The sequence below is a fragment of the Heloderma suspectum genome, chromosome 6 (genome assembly GCF_057233095.1).
Source record: "Heloderma suspectum isolate Gila_16-S chromosome 6, 16-S_ref, whole genome shotgun sequence".
NCBI classification, from domain to species: Eukaryota; Metazoa; Chordata; class Lepidosauria; order Squamata; family Helodermatidae; genus Heloderma; species Heloderma suspectum.
In genome coordinates, this window is record NC_139463.1 from 127,219,471 (window position 1) to 127,235,726 (window position 16,256).

The 16,256-nt window shown below is 52.3% G+C and overlaps 1 protein-coding gene across 1 annotated transcript; it reads right to left on the bottom strand.

The window, feature by feature from the left end:
- Nucleotides 1-2,024: 2,024 nt before the first annotated feature.
- On the bottom strand, nucleotides 2,025-15,667 carry CLDN7 (claudin 7). The gene is made up of 4 exons (XM_084806821.1): nucleotides 15,361-15,667; nucleotides 5,774-5,938; nucleotides 4,234-4,318; nucleotides 2,025-3,811 (listed from the first exon to the last, which is right to left on the bottom strand). The coding sequence occupies exons 1-4, from the start codon at nucleotides 15,581-15,583 to the stop codon at nucleotides 3,643-3,645; spliced, it is 642 nt and encodes a 213-aa protein (XP_084662947.1). The 5' UTR covers nucleotides 15,584-15,667; the 3' UTR covers nucleotides 2,025-3,642.
- Nucleotides 15,668-16,256: the final 589 nt, after the last annotated feature.

The following is a 16,256-nucleotide window of genomic DNA, read 5'->3' on the forward strand; positions in this document are numbered from 1 at the left end:
CCCACCTCCTCAGCTGGGGTGTGTGTGAGTGAGAGAGAGAGAGAGAGAGGATGGGATGAAAGTGTGAGAGAGGGTGCGTGTGCGTGCGTATGCGTGAGTGAGTGACTGAAAGTGAGTGTGTGTGTGAGAGCGAATGTGAGAGAGGGTGAATGTGTGTACGTGTATGTGTGGGTGAGGGGGTGAGAGAGGGAAAGTGTGTGTGTGAGAGGTATGTGTGTGAAAGAGAGAGAGAATGGGGAGAAAGGGGTGTGTGAGAGAGAAAATGGGGTGAAAAATGTGTGTGTGAGAGAGAGAGAGAGAGAGAGAGAGAGAGAACGGCGGAATGTGGAGGAACGCATGCCCACAGTGGTTCAACCCAGTTTGCATGGTGGCCCCACCCACTGCTGGCCTGTGGCCTGCGACAACCTGGCCTGGGGTCAGTTTGGCCCTCAGGATGAAAATGGTTCCCTCCTCCTGCATTAAGTGAAATTTAAAGCATTTGGGCTTGAGAAGAGAAGGCTGAGGGGGAGATGAGAGCACTTTCCAAGTACCTCAAGGGTTGGCACACAGAAGAGGGCTGCAGCCTGTTCCATCTCCGCCAAGACTGTGGGACATGAAATAATGGGCTTGAGTTATGGGAGGGCAGATTTTGGGTGGCCATCAGGAAAAACTTCCTAGTGGTCAGAGCATCCAGACTGTGGAAATGACTGCCTCGGAGGTATGTGTGCCCACACACACACCCTCCCTCCCTTTCTCACCCCCATCCCATCACCCCCTGTCCCTGGATGTCTTCAAGCAGAGCCTGGACGGCCCTGGGTCAGGGATGTTTTAGACTGGATTCTGGGACTGAGCAGGGGGTTGGACTCGATGCCCTCAGTGGCCCCTTCCAATTCTAGGCTTCTGCGATGTGGAGGGACAAGGGGGAGTGTGATCCTGTCACTTCTCCATGATCTCTCCACAGCCGGTATCCTCCCCGACCATCTCAGTGAGTTGGGAGTTAGAGGCACTGTTCTGCAGTGGTTCGGCTCTTACTTGTGGGGTCCTTCCCTAGAATAACACTGGGTGGCTGCACCTCAGCCAGTGAACCGGGGGTGCCACAGAGCATCATCTTGTCCTTAGTGATTTTTTTTATATATAGATATAAAAAATATATAAAAAAGCCATTGCGACCAGGTATTTGAGGATTTGGGGCAAGGTGTCACCAGAATGCTGATGACACCCGGCTGTATTTCACCGGGATAGCTGAATTGGGAGGGGCTGTGCATGCTCTGAGCAGGTGCCCGGATGAGGGCCAATAAACTGAAGCTGGATTCTGATAAGACAGAGACTGTGTGGGTGGGCAGTTCTCAGCTCTGGGCATTGGCCTGTTTGCCTGTGCCGGATGGGGTTGCATTCCCTGTGAAGGAGCAGGTAATTGTCTGGGGGTGCTCCTGGATCCATCTTTGCTGCTGGAGACCCAGGTGACCTCAGAGCACCCATTAATAACTTCCATTGGTGCGCCAACTATGTACCTATGCAGGAACAGGCAGCCTAGCCCTGGCGATCCATGCGCTGATAACCTCACAACTGGACTACTGCAATGCGCTCTGTGTGGGGCTGCCCTTGTACCTGGTTTGGAAGCTGCAGCTAGTGCGGAAGGCAGCAGCTGGGATGCGCAGCAGAGCACCAAGCCAGACATGTTACACCTGTGTTAATAAAAGGTGTGACTGGCTGCCTCTTAGCTACTGAGCCATGTTTACAGTCATGTTCTCATCATACAAAGCCCTGAACGACTTGGGATCAGGATGTCTGGCACACCGCCTTCCCGCATATAGAGCCGGCTGACCGCTGAGGTCTTCAGGGGAGGCCTTACTGGTCCTTCCACCAGAATGCCACCACGCAACTTCTCCGAGGTGGGCCTTCCTGGTGGCGGCTCCCACCCTCCAGAACACCCTCCCGCACGCAGTTCAGGAGGCAGAAAATGTGGCATGCTTCAAACACCCACTGAAAGTGCCGTCACTCACCCAGGCTCCCTCTTGCTTGTAAGTAATTGCAGTTAATCATATGCTGCTCCCATCTTTTATTGCTCCTCAGATCGTTTGGCATTGTTATTGTAGCTGGAATTGTTTCTAACGGTATATTTTAAATTATTTGCATTGTTACTGCAGTTGAAATTGTTTTAACTGTGTATTTTAACTGTGATTTTTAATATTTATACGTGAACCACTTAGGGATTTTATTATATTAAGTGGTATATAAGTATTACTAATAAATAAATAAATTTCAACACAATACAGAAGCCAAAAAAGTCCAGCTTTTGTCCAAAACGGTCTTTATTATGTACAAAAAATAGCAATTCCCAGCAACACAAAGACAATTAATTAAAAAAAAATACACACGCACACACCGCAGTGGGTCACTGTGCTTTAAATAAGGCAACGTTTTACTCTAGAAATACCTCTTTTCCTGGCCCAATCTACAAAAACCCTTTCCTACCTTCTCTTCCCCATGCAATGAATAAAATGATTAAAAATCTATCAAGCAAGCAAATATCGCAGAGTATAGAAAAGTTTTCTAAACATAATTTTGGGGTGAAGGTATGGGCATTTCCTGGGAAAATTTGGTGCTGGGATGAGATGGTCTGTTACTTTTAAGGCATCTGCTTGAATTAGATTACCATCTCTCTATAGGTTGGGGGTGTTTTATCAGAACCCCAAGTGTGATTGCCATTTGTAGGTGACCCCAACAATAACTTCTGAAGTGAACAAAGTATCCACGCAACCATTCAGCGATATATCTAATGCCACAGGATGCTTAGCTACCTATTGGGATCCTCTCCTCTGCCACCCTGAAAGGGAATACATCTCCTGCAAAATTGACATGTCAAATAGCCTTGTTATCATCATCCATTTCTGTTCATCCCTAAATTAATGTCCCTAAGGGGAACAACTGCTATCATTTGGGATTCTGCAGTAAGTTTGTATTTATTTTCCCCCACCCCCAAAAAATGCCCTACTGTGGGTAAACTTGTAAACACTCAAGGAGAAGCAACTACATAATATGGAGTTCAGCTCACTGGTAATGAAATGACTCACAGAGACACACACGAATTGCCTAGTTCCCCAGTGGTCCTTTACCCAAGTATTGATTCATGTACATCCACATTCTTTCTAGATAACCTAATCCTGTGTTTTAGGCCTGTCACATCTGTCTATGCCCCTGAGTACATTTGAACTTAGAGCCATTCCCTTGGGAGAGCACTTCCTTAAAGTGAGAACAGCGCATAAAACCTTGTTTCTGTTCCCTCTTGCCCCAAGGACTTGGTACAGAAAATGAAGGTTTTCTCCCCCACCATCCCCACTGCTGCCTTTATATAAATCCAGAAAGTGTTACGTTGGGTGTAACACCACATATGTTAATCATTGCTCAGATCTATCCTGAGGATACACGCCTTACCAATTATGAAAAATTACATGGGACATCCCTAAATAATTATGAGGTTAAAAAAGTACGATCAAGTAAAAAGTTGGTGTGAAATGAAGAACATTCAAAGCGCCTCTGCTGGAGATGAAGCAGTGCTGAGGTCATTGCAAAGAGTCCAGGACCCCCCAGGATGGGCGGGGGCAGTTCAGTGGTATTCCAGGTGTGGATATCAGAGCTAGCGTTCAGCTGCTTCACACTGGATTAGACATATTCTCTGTTAGTGGGAGGTTTGGAGATGGGTTTGCCTTGTGGGTATGCGCGGTTGCCATAGCCTGTGTTTTCTGGACAGGAGCAACAGAGCAGGGCTCCCCCCAACAACGTTAATATCGAACCAGCCCAGCCAAGGAAAAGGGCTGGTCCAAATTCGTACCTGAAACAGAGAGCCAGAAAAATTGTGAGATGCGATGGTTTAACTCCTTAGGCCAGGGCAGAAACACTGTACAATCTGTGGTCCAGCAATCCCATACAGCTAGATGGCGGGGCTGTTCATGCAGGACTCCCTTGTACAGGCATCATACAGGGCTGCCTCTTGGGTGGCAGAGGAACAGATCACTGAAGGATGGCTCCACCCCATGGGGTGGGAGAAGCAGAGAAAGTTGCCCCCCCCCCAGGACAGAAAGAATATTTGGGGCTCAAAATACGAAGTTAAACTGCTGTATTCAGTCAAACAGCACTCTTCCCTGGAGTCTGGGAGATTTTGGAGCCTGGGATTGGTAGAAATAGTGCTCCCTTTCTATTCTTGCATTCCCATAATGAAGATTTCCTTCCCTACTTCACATGGCATAAACTCACTTTGAATTTGTGGGCACACTGCTGCTGTAGAAATCTCTTACGATCTGGTTTCCCATCCACGAGCAGGCAACGAGGGCAGCCAAACCTGAGGGGTTGAGGGGGAGAGAGAGAAAGGCCAGCTTAATTCCCATTTGTGTGGGGCTGCATTCTTCCCACAGGGCTGCCTTCCCCAACCTGTTCCCCTCCAGCTGTGCTGGATGACACCGTGTAGCTCAGTACATCTGTCAGGGACCAGACCGGCGGAGGCTGCCCTCGCAGGCGCACCGTTCTTTTCTCTGTTTGTGGCCAAGCGTAAAGCGGTGAATTGCGGCCATGAAGAAATGTCCAGTGTCTTAGCTGAACATTTCAGGATCCTTCCCAAGGGATCACTTTGGTTTTGCAGTGTGAGCCAGGGTGGCGTAATGGTCAGAGTGCTGGACCACGACTCTGGAGACCCGGGTTCCACTCCCCACTCAGGCCATGCAGCTCTCTGGGTGACTTTGGGCCAGTCACTGACTCTCAGCCTAACCGACCTCACAGGGTTGTTGTGAGGACAAAAATGGAGAGGAGGGGGACCATGCAAGCTGCCTTGGCTTCCTTGCAAGAGGGAAAATGGCAGGATATAGGTGATGACGATAATAAGTGTATGTATGTAAAATTCACCAGGTGTGAATGTCTGCAGGTTTAGCTCTGTGTGGTATTCAGGCCTTACCTTCCAGCTACCTCCTCTCCTTGATTGCTTTACAACCTGCCAATTGCCCTGCCTTGGAAAGATCCCTCTGTACCCTCTTCTGTTCCACACCTCTTCCATTTAGAAGCCCCTTCCAAACACACAGCACTGCTAACCCACATGGATTCTAGTCTTACTTGCTCCCATCTCCACCCTCTTGGAATGGATGGCATCTTCCCTGTTGCAGTCCGACCCATCCCGAGGGTACCATGTGAGTGGGAGGTGGGGAGGGAGGCTGCCCTATTGTAGCAAACCCTTCTCCATTTCAATACCACCATCCCAACAAGGAGTCCTCCCCCCATTCCCCTGTTCTGATTTGCCACCTCTCTGCAACAGAAGCCTCCCCTGTGGGGCTCACAAGAACAGAACTGGAGCTCTGGCATCCATTTCCCATGGCTACTGCCCAGCCACCCCTGAACCACTGACTCCAGAGCAAGTTAATGGTGGCAGCAGTCATAGCACGCTGCGCCCTGGAGCCATTTACAAGGTCTGCAGAGATGTAAAGGGATGGTGCCCTATCCATGCAGTTTACGCATCTGCTGGGGAAAGGCACGGCCTGCAGGACGACAAGAGGAGGAACCCATCCTGCATCCAACAAGGTGGTCTCAGTGCCACCAAAGAGGACCCCAGCACGGCCAGGGAAGGGAGCTGCTGTCTGGCCCATCTGGAAAGCGCCAGACTGGAGAAGGCTGCCCTAGCCTGAGCAGAGGGCGCAGCGAGAGGGGAGTTGCCGGTTCCCAACGTGCTGCCTTCTCTTTCCAGAGGAACCACCTGGGCAACATCCCCAGGCCCGCGAGGCTGCGGGGAGGTCCAAGGACGAGACTAGCTCACCTCCGACCAAGAAGACGATGCCGCCCGTCATGGCGATCCGCGCCTTCTGCACCTTGTCCTCGGTCCCACAGCGGGTGCACTTCATCCCCATGACAGCGATGCACATGCCGACCAGCCCCAGGATGATGGAGACCACCATCAGCGCCCGGGTGGCCTGCTGGGCAGCTGGAAAGAGAGAGGAGCGTGAGTCAGAAGAAGACAAGGGTTGTGCAGTCTTCCTCCAGGAGCCCAGGAGTCCTTGAGTTTTCTGCTCAAGCACACCAGCCTCCAGACATCTGGGGACCCCACTGGCCTGGCTCACAGCTCCTCCGGCTGTAACGCCAGGCTTTGGCTTCCCTCCCGGAGAACCCAGTCGCCAGCCAGGGCCGGTGTCAAAGGCAGGCATGGCTGGGCACCCGCGGAAGGGCCCCGCCCACAAGGGCCCCCCGGACCTGTTCCTCCCCTGCCCCCTCGCAGCCTGCTTGCTCCCCTGCCTCTCGCTCTGCCCAGACGATGGTGAGGAGCAGCAGCAGACGCCCCGGCCACCCGGCTCCCTGCCAGGCAAGCCAGCAGCAGGAGCCGCGAGGAGGAAGAGGAGGGGGAGCGAGAGCAGCTGGTGATCGTGGCGGCGAGAAGGGAAGCTCCCCGGGGGGCCCATGGAGGGTGGCTCGCCCGAGGGCCCTGAAAAATCTGGAGCCAGCGCTGCTCTCCGCTCTCTGCTACGAGCATACAGTTTTACGTTCCTCTAATCCCTGCTGATGAACTTGAGCACGCTCCAGGAGAGCGCAGAGGACAGGAAGGCCTGGTGTGCTCTGGTCCATGGGGTCACGAAGAGTCGGACACGGCTGAACGACTGAACAACAACAACAATCCCAGCTGAGGGATTTCGGGTCCATCGCAGCGATGGGGAAAGACCAGAAAAACACCCAGAAAGGCAGCATGTTTGGGCTGGGTATGTGTCTGCGTGGGTTTAAAACAGTGTTTAATTTGAGCTAAAACGGCATTTCATTTATGTGCCGTGGCACACTTTTTAACAATTAAAAAAATAGAGAGGTGAAAAGGCACAAATAAAAGATTGATTAAAGGACAGGTCTGAAATGGCGCCTACTGGAAAGGTGAAGGGGGAGACCAACCTGGCGCCATCCCTTGGCCAGAGAAGGAACAGCTGCAGGGAGCTGGAGTCACCCTTCCCTGCCAGAAAAAACACCTCTAACAACTTTGAGGTGAAGAACAGGTGCCCGAGTTTAGCTTCTTTCCTCCCCCCTCCCTCCCAATCCCTTTTCCTTTTGTGTCATGTTGTTTAGATTACGGAGCAGTCCTGACTGAAACCCGGAGCAGATTCTCTGCCCCATTGGCATCAGAGCCACCAGCCTCCACTGGGGAGACACAATTATTTGATGACATCATCGAGATGTGCTGTAAAAACTGAGCGAAATAAGTGTGACTATTGCACAGTAAACTCCTAGTGCGGAAGCACCTGAAGAACAGGGTGGGGGTAAAGAGCATGGTAAGATGTTTACAGAATGATGAACAGAGAAGACAGAATAAAAAATAGAAATTAATCACCATCTGGAAATACCAGAAACTCGTGCGTGTGCAGGGGGGGGTGTGTGTGTGATCCATTTTCACCCAACACACAAATTTAACCTATAGCCCTCATTGCCAATAGCTGCTGCACTCTCTCCATCCCTGTGGAGATTAGACAAATTCATGAGGACAAGACCCTCCGTTGCTACTAGCCAGGCCAGCTTTTTGTAAAAATGCAACCCTCCACATTCAAGGCCAGTAGATCCACCCCCTTTTCATGCCAGGTCAGGCAGTAGGGGGACGAGTCTTCCCACACGGCCCTGGGGCTGACCGCTGCTGCAGAGAGCAGAGCACCGGGCTCAGCTAATCTCCAGTCTGATCCAGCAAGGCATTTCTCAAGCCCTGTTGATCCCACGATGGACAGGGTGGTTTTTGTCCTTGTTTCCACACCTATTTGGAACCTGTCCGTTTAGTTCCAATTAATCGTCTTTTCTCCAGGTAAATGTGGCAACTGCAAGTTTTAGTTGGTGAATCAAAGTGATTAAGGTTGCAATCCTGTACCCACTTACCTGGGAGAAAGCCCCATTGAAATCAATGGGATTTACTTCTAAGTAGGCATGTATAGGATTGCACTCAAAGGGTGCGTTTAGACAGAAAAAAGTCCTGCAACTCCCGGCATTCCCCAGTCAGCATGGCTGGCTGGGGAACACGGGGAGTTGTTTGCTGTCTAAACATCCATAAGACTGCACCTTAAACGTCTTTCAGGCTGTGCAGAGCCCTTCCTGTTGATGTACTTCCCAGCATGAGCCTTTCATTTTGCGCAGAGATTGGATGAAAGGATCTGTTGTACGCTATGCCAAGTGATGGATGGAGGAGTGGAGTTGGGGTGGTAGTGTTGGCTCTGGGGTTTCCTGAAAATCCTAAGAAGGGAGTGGAGACAGCCTTCTGTCACCTGGCTCTGCCCAGATGTGTTGGACTACAACTCCCATCATTTCCAGCCAGCCTCAGCCATGCTGACAGGGACAGATGGGAGCTCTAGCCCATCATATTTGGAGGGTGGCGAGTTGGGGAAGGCGCTGAGAGAATTATGAACTTTTCAGGGTTAACCAGTCGGTAAAGCTCTCGCGTTTTGCATGGGGAAGCTATAGCACTAGGAAGAAGAGGGGAAAATCTAGACACACACCACTGTTCAGTTTCCACCTTTGGCCCCATGCCAGGACACAACCTAGCCAGGTGAAAAGAATACAAAGTCTAGAGGAGCTATTTGCTAACACAGACCTATAAAACCGCACCTGGTTTAACTCTTTGTGGATTTCCTGATCAGGTCAAACTACCAGTGGGCTTCTTCTTGGCAGCCAGGACTCCTGGGTCCTTGGCTCATGTGTGTGTGTATGTGTGTCTGTCTAAATGAGTGAGACAAGGTGCTGGGAAGAAAACAGGTCTTGCATGTAAATACTAAAGAATCCGGGACTCCAGGACTCCTGGGTTGAAATCGGCTCAAGATGGGAGCCTCAGACAGTGACTGAGGGTTCTGTCTCCCACACGTAATTCTTCTGCATGGCCCAAAATCCTGCACCATTTTGTGACTCCCTCTTAGGACAACACACCTAAAGGGGGGTGGGGGAGAATGCCGTCTACCGCTGGCCTGCATGGCCCAAACATCTATGCAGCCTTCCCCAAGCTGATGCCCTCTAGATGTGTTGGACTACAATTTCCATCATCCCCAGCCAGCATGGGGATGGCAGGAGCTGTAGTCCAAAAACATCTGGAGGGCACCAGCTTGAGGGAAGGCTGGTCTCTGGAGTCCTTTGGAGCTGTTCCCTACATCAGTTGTCACAGTGTTGTGGGAAGCTAAGTTGAAACTAAGAAACTAACATTTCTAAACATTAGAGAAATATTGACAAACTTACAAACCAAGCAAGAAGCAGATTTTTTTTTACATTTCTGGTTACAAACAGTCAAAAGGTCCAAATTCAGTCATGGATTAGATCATCCAGATATTACATTAAAAAATATTGAAATGAATATTGAGTGAAATAGACAGTTGTGCCTGGCTTTAGTGGCGTCCACCCAGTTACAGACTGGCGGCCGCCTTTTAAAGAGGTCATTCACAACTGTATTGATTGTTTGCTCCTTACATCTGGGCTGGGGCAGGACAGGGCTGGCAAGACCATGAGACAAAGCGAGGCTGTTGCCCCAGGCGGCACATGATGAGGGTGGCAGTGGCAGCCCTCCCTCCTGACCCTTCCTCCCGACCCCCCCCCCCCATGGATAGGATCAAACTGCGCTGCTAATTCTTTAGTAAATGCAGCAGCAACAGAAAAGACTGGGTGCAAACCCATGGGACATCCTGTTCATAATAGGAATTATTTATCTCTGGCCCCACCTCAGTTCTTCAGGTTTCCGTATCTTTGGCCCTGGGGAAAGAGCAGGCAGGCGGCAGAGTAGCTAATCGATGCTGTTCCGCCCACTGATCTGAAATGAAATGTCCCTTTAAAGCCAATTCTGCACATGTTCAGGAGCACGATGCACAGCAGCTGTCAACCACCATAAAATCAGATCCATTCTAATCTTCAGTACAGTTTTGTGTCTAAACGCCTTAACAGAATGGTTATGAAAGCGTCCCCCAACCTGGTGCCCTCCAGATGTGGCCAAAAGCCATGCTGGTGGGGATGATAGGAGTTGCAGTCCAACATGTCCGGAGGGCACCTGGTTGAGGAAGGCTGAGTTACAGCTAAGAATTCTGGGGCATTTTCCATGCACTGGAACATTCTGTGTAAATTATATTACCAGCGGGGAGCCCTATCAACCATGCAGGCAAGGGGCAGGACAGGGAAGCGACCGCTATTGTTTCTTGTAAAGCCACCAAATAGAGGGACGGCCATGTCAGATCTACCCTAGGGCGACGGGAGGGAAGACTTTGGGAGGGAAGACTTTGTGATGCGGTGTTTTGAAACAGGCATTTTTCGACTCCCACCTTCAAAGCAAAGCTGATCTCGCCTCTGATCAGAATTCGCCACCCTTTCCTCTCTCTCTCCCTCCCTCCCCCCCATAGACAGGGCGGTGAGGTGACATCACCCCTCCCCTAGGACAGGTGTGCATGTGAGCCGCTGAGGCACAACCACCACCAACCAATCAGCAGGGAACAAAGAGTTTCACTGAAACCAATGCAGGCAGACAGAGTTCAGAGACAGAGGGAGGGGAGCAGGGCCTAGTAGCTAAAGCTGGAGAGGGGGGTGTTGAGAGCTGAACTCTAGTCTTATATGGTAAAGCCAGGGGAGAGGGCTGGGGACAGGGCTCCTGGGGTTGGGGGAACGGGACCTGGAGTTCTGGCTCCCTGCTCATTCGTCACACAAACAAGATGGTGCTCCACACTATGGAACCCGTTTTAGCGACATTTTCGGCCAACCGCTCCCCGAGCCCGGGCTAGAACCCAGAATTCCCCTTTGACACACCCTCATTTCTCCACCACTCCATTCCCCTTGATCTAATGCACCATCTTTTCTTTCTTTCTTTCTTTCTTTCTTTCTTTCTTTCTTTCTTCCTTTCTTTCCAGGGAAGCCGGGTATCCTGGCTCAGTTGTCCCATGGCCAACACGGCCTGTGGCATGGGCACAAAACCAGTCCCCCAGCAGGGAATGAAAAAAGGCAGCCAATGGTGAAGCTGAGCGAAGCGCCAAACGTCCTCCCTGCTTTCCGCGCTGTGCCCCATGACCCCTGCGGTTGCGCTTTTGCCACTAGCAAAGCGAGATTGTTTTCTCACATAATGACGCCCGATAAGATATGGAGCACCTTTGGTGCTGAGCCTCGGTTTTATAAACAGAGGCACGGGTGGTATGCAGGTACGCGGAGGAGAGAGAAGGCGGAGAAGCCCTGTAACCCACCGAGCCAAAAGCTAAATGGATCCTGGGTTCGAGACCCCCCTCCCCCTAGACTAACCCGCTCGGCTCCCTTCCGCAAACAGCCTGGAGTCCAAGACTTCCTCTGCTCCAGCAACAGCCAGCTTTTCTCCATGGTTAGAGCGGCACAACAGCCGTTGCCACTTAAACTTGTGGATATGCTCCTCTTCCAGGGAACCCCAGAGACTCCGTCTGCAAACCCCTGGCCTCTTATTCTGCTAAGACAGCCTCTCCCAACCTGGGGCCCTCCAGATGTGTGGGTTGCCATTTGTCCACATCTGGAGGGTTGGGGAAGGCAGCTCTGAGAGAACCAAGGCGCCCCCTTTTCCAGCACGTCGTGTTCTGGACCATGCCATAACTGGGCACAAAAACTAGGCAAGATGTGACCCATTGGGAGCTGTCCTGGGAAGACTCAAAACTCCGCTCGCCTATTGTGGTGTGTGCATTTAGGAAGGAAAACAAACAAAACCAGGCAAGGACAAAACTCATTGAGTTTTTCTTGCTTCAGACATTCCCTGCTCTGCCCCTCTCCACCCTTTTGAACGCAAGGGAGGCAACACCCAGCTCCTTCAAATGACAAAGCCGGAGCCTTAGAAAAAGAAAAGAAGACAAACAGAACCTAACAGGGCTGGGCAGGGGCAAAGCGCGGAGCCTCCCTCCTGAATACCATTCATCAATCTGCAGGGGAACCTGACATGGAAGATGCCCAGAGCGTGCCTCATGGGCTCCCATGCCCAACACAGAGAAGGAGCGGGACTCGGCTTTTGGAAAAATCCTGGGGTTTTGGTAAATAAGTTGACGCAAGAGAGAAACAGGATCGAGGACAGACTAGAGGCTGGAGCCTGCCTCTAGCCTGGAAGCCAGAACATGTTCTCAGGCCAGAGCTCAATCCAGAATTGTAGCGGAGGGTTTTGAGAGCATTAGAGTACATTTCTTGCTCCCCCAGTCATACCAACCAGCCCCCCTGCCTCCCCATTGCAGTTACTCTGGGTATGGCAGTTGTGGTCCTAGCCCAGCCTTTCCCAAGCCTGGCGCCCTCCAGACATGTTGGGGAAGATGGGGACTGTAATCCCACACTTCTGGAGGGCTTCCGGCTGGGGAAGTCTCCCCTAGCCTGTTCAGAAAGCATAAGAACAGGTAAGTTATTGGGTGCGGGGAGATTTGGTCCTTATTTATTTATGCAGCATTTAATCGTCACTGTTATAGGAAGCAGATCCTCTCCCCGCCTCTCCCCTCCCTCCACTGTGCCACAATCCCTTCTCTGACATCAGCTGTTGTGCCCCGGGAGGTATTTCTGTGGCTGCAGTCAGTTTATACCAGCTTCAGTATCTGCTTATTGTCGTCCCCCCCCCCCCCCGGTCTCAAAACTGGGCCTGAAACTCTGCTCTGATTTGAGTAGAACCATTGGCCTGGAAGGCAAGAATGTCCAGTACCCCTCCCTCTGCTTTCCCCCATAGTCTGTTTTAGATTGGAAGTGCCTTGGAGGCAGAGCCCTATCTGGTTTTGCCTGTGAGGGCCCCCACGTGTATACTGATGGTGCTGTATGAATTAAATACCACCTTCTTTCTCCCTCTCCTCCCCTGTCTCTTCCCGGCCCACCTCTTTAAAAAGAGGACAGGAAGACATGGGAGGGCCCAGAGGTAGCTGGTGCTGACAAACCAGGGGGAAATCCATCAGCAAAGGCCCTTTGTCACGCTGGCCTGGAGGTGTGGCCCAAATGAAGGGAGGGGGTAGAAAGACCAAAGGAACTGACCCAACCTGCCCAGGCGGTTTCAGGAAGGGAAATTCAACAAAAGGAGGAGGAAATAGGAGAAAAGGCAAATGAACATTTGGTGGGCTTTTTTTAAAGCAAAGAAAAATGTGAAGAGAAAGCAGGAAAGAGAGAAAGAAAAGTCCTTTAGAGCTAGCATTCCCAGTGCCCCTGGTTTAAGGAAATGATTTGTCGATTTCATGAAGGGAAGCTGCGCTCTCCGCCTTCCTTCTGTTTGGAGAAGGCAGGACAGTGTGTTCTTTGCAGCTCAGCTGTCTAAACAAGAGGGGCCCTTTCAACCTCCCTTCTTCCCGCCCTCTCATAATCCCCGCAAATCCCAATTTAAGACAATGTCAAGTTGGGTTGCGGGACAGGAGCCATCACTTCCTTAGAAAAGCCAGGGGGATGCACATTAATACCTTTAGGGATGCAAAGAGATAAGGTGGGTAGGTTTTTACTAGGAGTTCCTACAAATGCTTTACGTTTACATTCCCCCAACATGCTGGCTAGGAATGATGGGACCTGTAATCCGACACACCTGGAGGGCAGCAGGTTAGGAAAGATGGCTTTACACAGACTGCTGGAGGCAAAATTCACCTTTTGAAGGTGTGTTGTTCCGCCTGGGTGTTCCTGTTTTTTGTTTCATTTGCCTTTTGCTGATTTCGTTATATATTGGAAATACACACGTACACCCCAAACCTAAAAATAAAGTGCTGCTATTTTAAACATCGCCTTACTGGGTTTTGTTTAAAATGGTTAAGGACAGCAACAGGCGTTAGTTCAAATCAGGGCTTGGCCCCAGAAGCTATTTCGAATATCAAAGGAAGGAGAAAGCAAGAGGACCCCTGGGCATGCTTTTTCTCTCACTGTTTAACAGCAACTAACCCACACAGAGCCAGATGTATTTTTTTTTTTTTAAAGAAAGAAAAAGACTTTCAGGTGAGGAGACTTCCATGAGTCCTTGACCTCTGGCCCAGTCCCTCATTTTAGAAACAAACAGTATTGGGGGGGTGGGGGAGAGATACAACTCCTTGGTGTTGCCCTGATTCAAAGGCCCCTGTGTTAAAAGACATTTTATTTTATTACATTTCTATACCACCCAGTAGCTGAGTGGGTGGTTCACAAGAATTTGATCTAAACCGGTGTTTTTCCAAAAAACGGTATTTTACTTTTTTAAAAAGACCTAGTACATACATACATGTCCTTTTGTTTGCCAAACCCAGTGCTTTCAAACACATCACCACCAACATACCCGAATTTAAGGAGGGGGCTATCGTGGGTTTGTTGTTTAGGGTAAAGGAGTGTATTCCTGCTCTCCCCCCCCCCCCGATATCGCTGCTGCCCTACGACGAAATCACCGGCAAGCAAATGCACAAGGGGGCTTGTATTTCGGGGTGGGGCCGGAGGGGGCGGGAAGCAAAGAAACGCCAGGGCCAGGCGAGAAAAACGGTCTGGTTCAGCCCCGGGTCGGGAGGCCGCGGGACACTCGGGAAGAAAGCGCTGGAAGCCCCCGGCAAGGAGCGGGCGCGGGGCGGGGAGGGCGGCTCCCCGCCTCGGAAGAAGCCAAGCGCGGGGCGGCGGCGGAGCCGTTGGGGAGTTAATCAGTAGCCAAGGGGCGAAAGGGCAGGAGGCGGGCGGGCCGCCTTTCGCGGGGGCAAAATGGGCGCCCCCCGGTCCCAGCCTCCCCGCTTCTCCCAGGTCTGGGGTGGGGTGGAGACGCCCCGGACTCCCTCCACGGCCCTGGATCGCCCTCAGCCCCGCTTGCGCTCCGCCTCATTCTCCCTGCCCCCCAAGGCTCTCCTGTTCTCCCCCAGGGGCTGCCCCACCGCAAACCCCCTTTCCAGCCCCAGGCCAAGCGCCCCTCCCCTCCGGGCTCCTGTGATCTGCGGTGCCCTCCGCACCCCCTCCTCCACCCCCCCGGCGCACCCCCTTTTCCTGCCAAGCCCCAACTCCCAGTGACCGGCCGCGCCTTTGGGGTCAAACACCCCACATCGCCTGGGGTTTCTCCCCTCCTCCCTACTCTCCACACACGCACACACGTCCCCGGCCCCCTTCCGCCTTCCCCTCCCGAGCAGGCCACGCCAGGGTCGGGTCTTACAAGCCCCCTTTTCATCCGCTTCCTTCGCCCTTGACCTCCCCACAGACCGCTCCCCCTCTCCCAGCTCCACTTTTCCCCTGGCACCGCAACCCCCCATCTCAGCACCCCGCAACTTCCCAGAGCCCTCCTGGCTGCTCGCTTTCAACCCAGACCCCCCAACTCTCCTCGCTACCCCTTCTTGGTCCCCCCCCTTTTCCCATGGACCCCACAAGGTACTCCTTTCAGCATCCCCCTCGGGCCCAGCGCCCCGCCCCGCCCCTGTCCCCAAGCCCCCCGCCCACCCAGGGCGTCCCCAACTGCCCCCAGCCCTGCCCCAGGCGCCCCGCTGCACTCACGGGAGAGGCCGAGGATGGTGTCGTACGCCTTGCACTGGACAAACCCGGTGCTCTGCCAGGCGCAGTCCATCCAGAGGCCCTTGTAGAGGGACTGGGCGGTGATGAGGGTGCCGCTGGCGTAGGAAGCCATCTGCCACTGGGGCAGGATCGTGGCCACGACGGTGGCGATCCAGCCCAGCAGGGCCATCGCGAAGCCCAGCAGTTGCAAGCCCGAGTTGGCCATGGCGGAGGACGGCGGGCGAGCGCGCGAGAGAGCGCCAAAGCCGGCCGAGGAGCAAGCGGAGCGGGCGCCTCCTGGCTCGTACCTGCGCGGCAGGTGAGCGCACCTGTATTTATGCCCTAGCCCGGGGGGGGGGAGGGAGGTGACATCAGGGAGCGTCAACAGAAACCGACACCCGAGGCCGCCGTGGCTTCCGGGCCAGGGCCTTTTTCTGCGGCGCCTCCCCGTCCCTCCTTCTCTGCTGCCTGGAGTCACAGGCAGAAATCCAGCAGGTGAACTGCCGCGGCTGCTGCTTCGCACAGACCCAGCGGTCCTCCGGAAATACAGATGCACATCTCCTCCATCAGCACAAACCCCTACAACGACACCCCCATTAGAGCGCAATCCCAGGCATGTCTACTCAGAAGCAAGTCCCGCAGGGCACAATGGGGCTTACTCCTGGGTAGAGGGTTGGAGCCTTACCTAATGGTTACTGCTGAATATAAAAATATGGAAGTCTGTTTGGGTGGGGGACTAGGAGTTTTGCATCCTTCCGTATCTTTCTTGTACTTTATTTATTTATTTATTACATTTCTGTACCGCTCTCTGTAGTCAAAGCTCTCTGGGCGGTTCACAACAATCAAACCCACCGAATATACCATAGAATACAATATAAAATGTAAAAGTTTAAAACAAC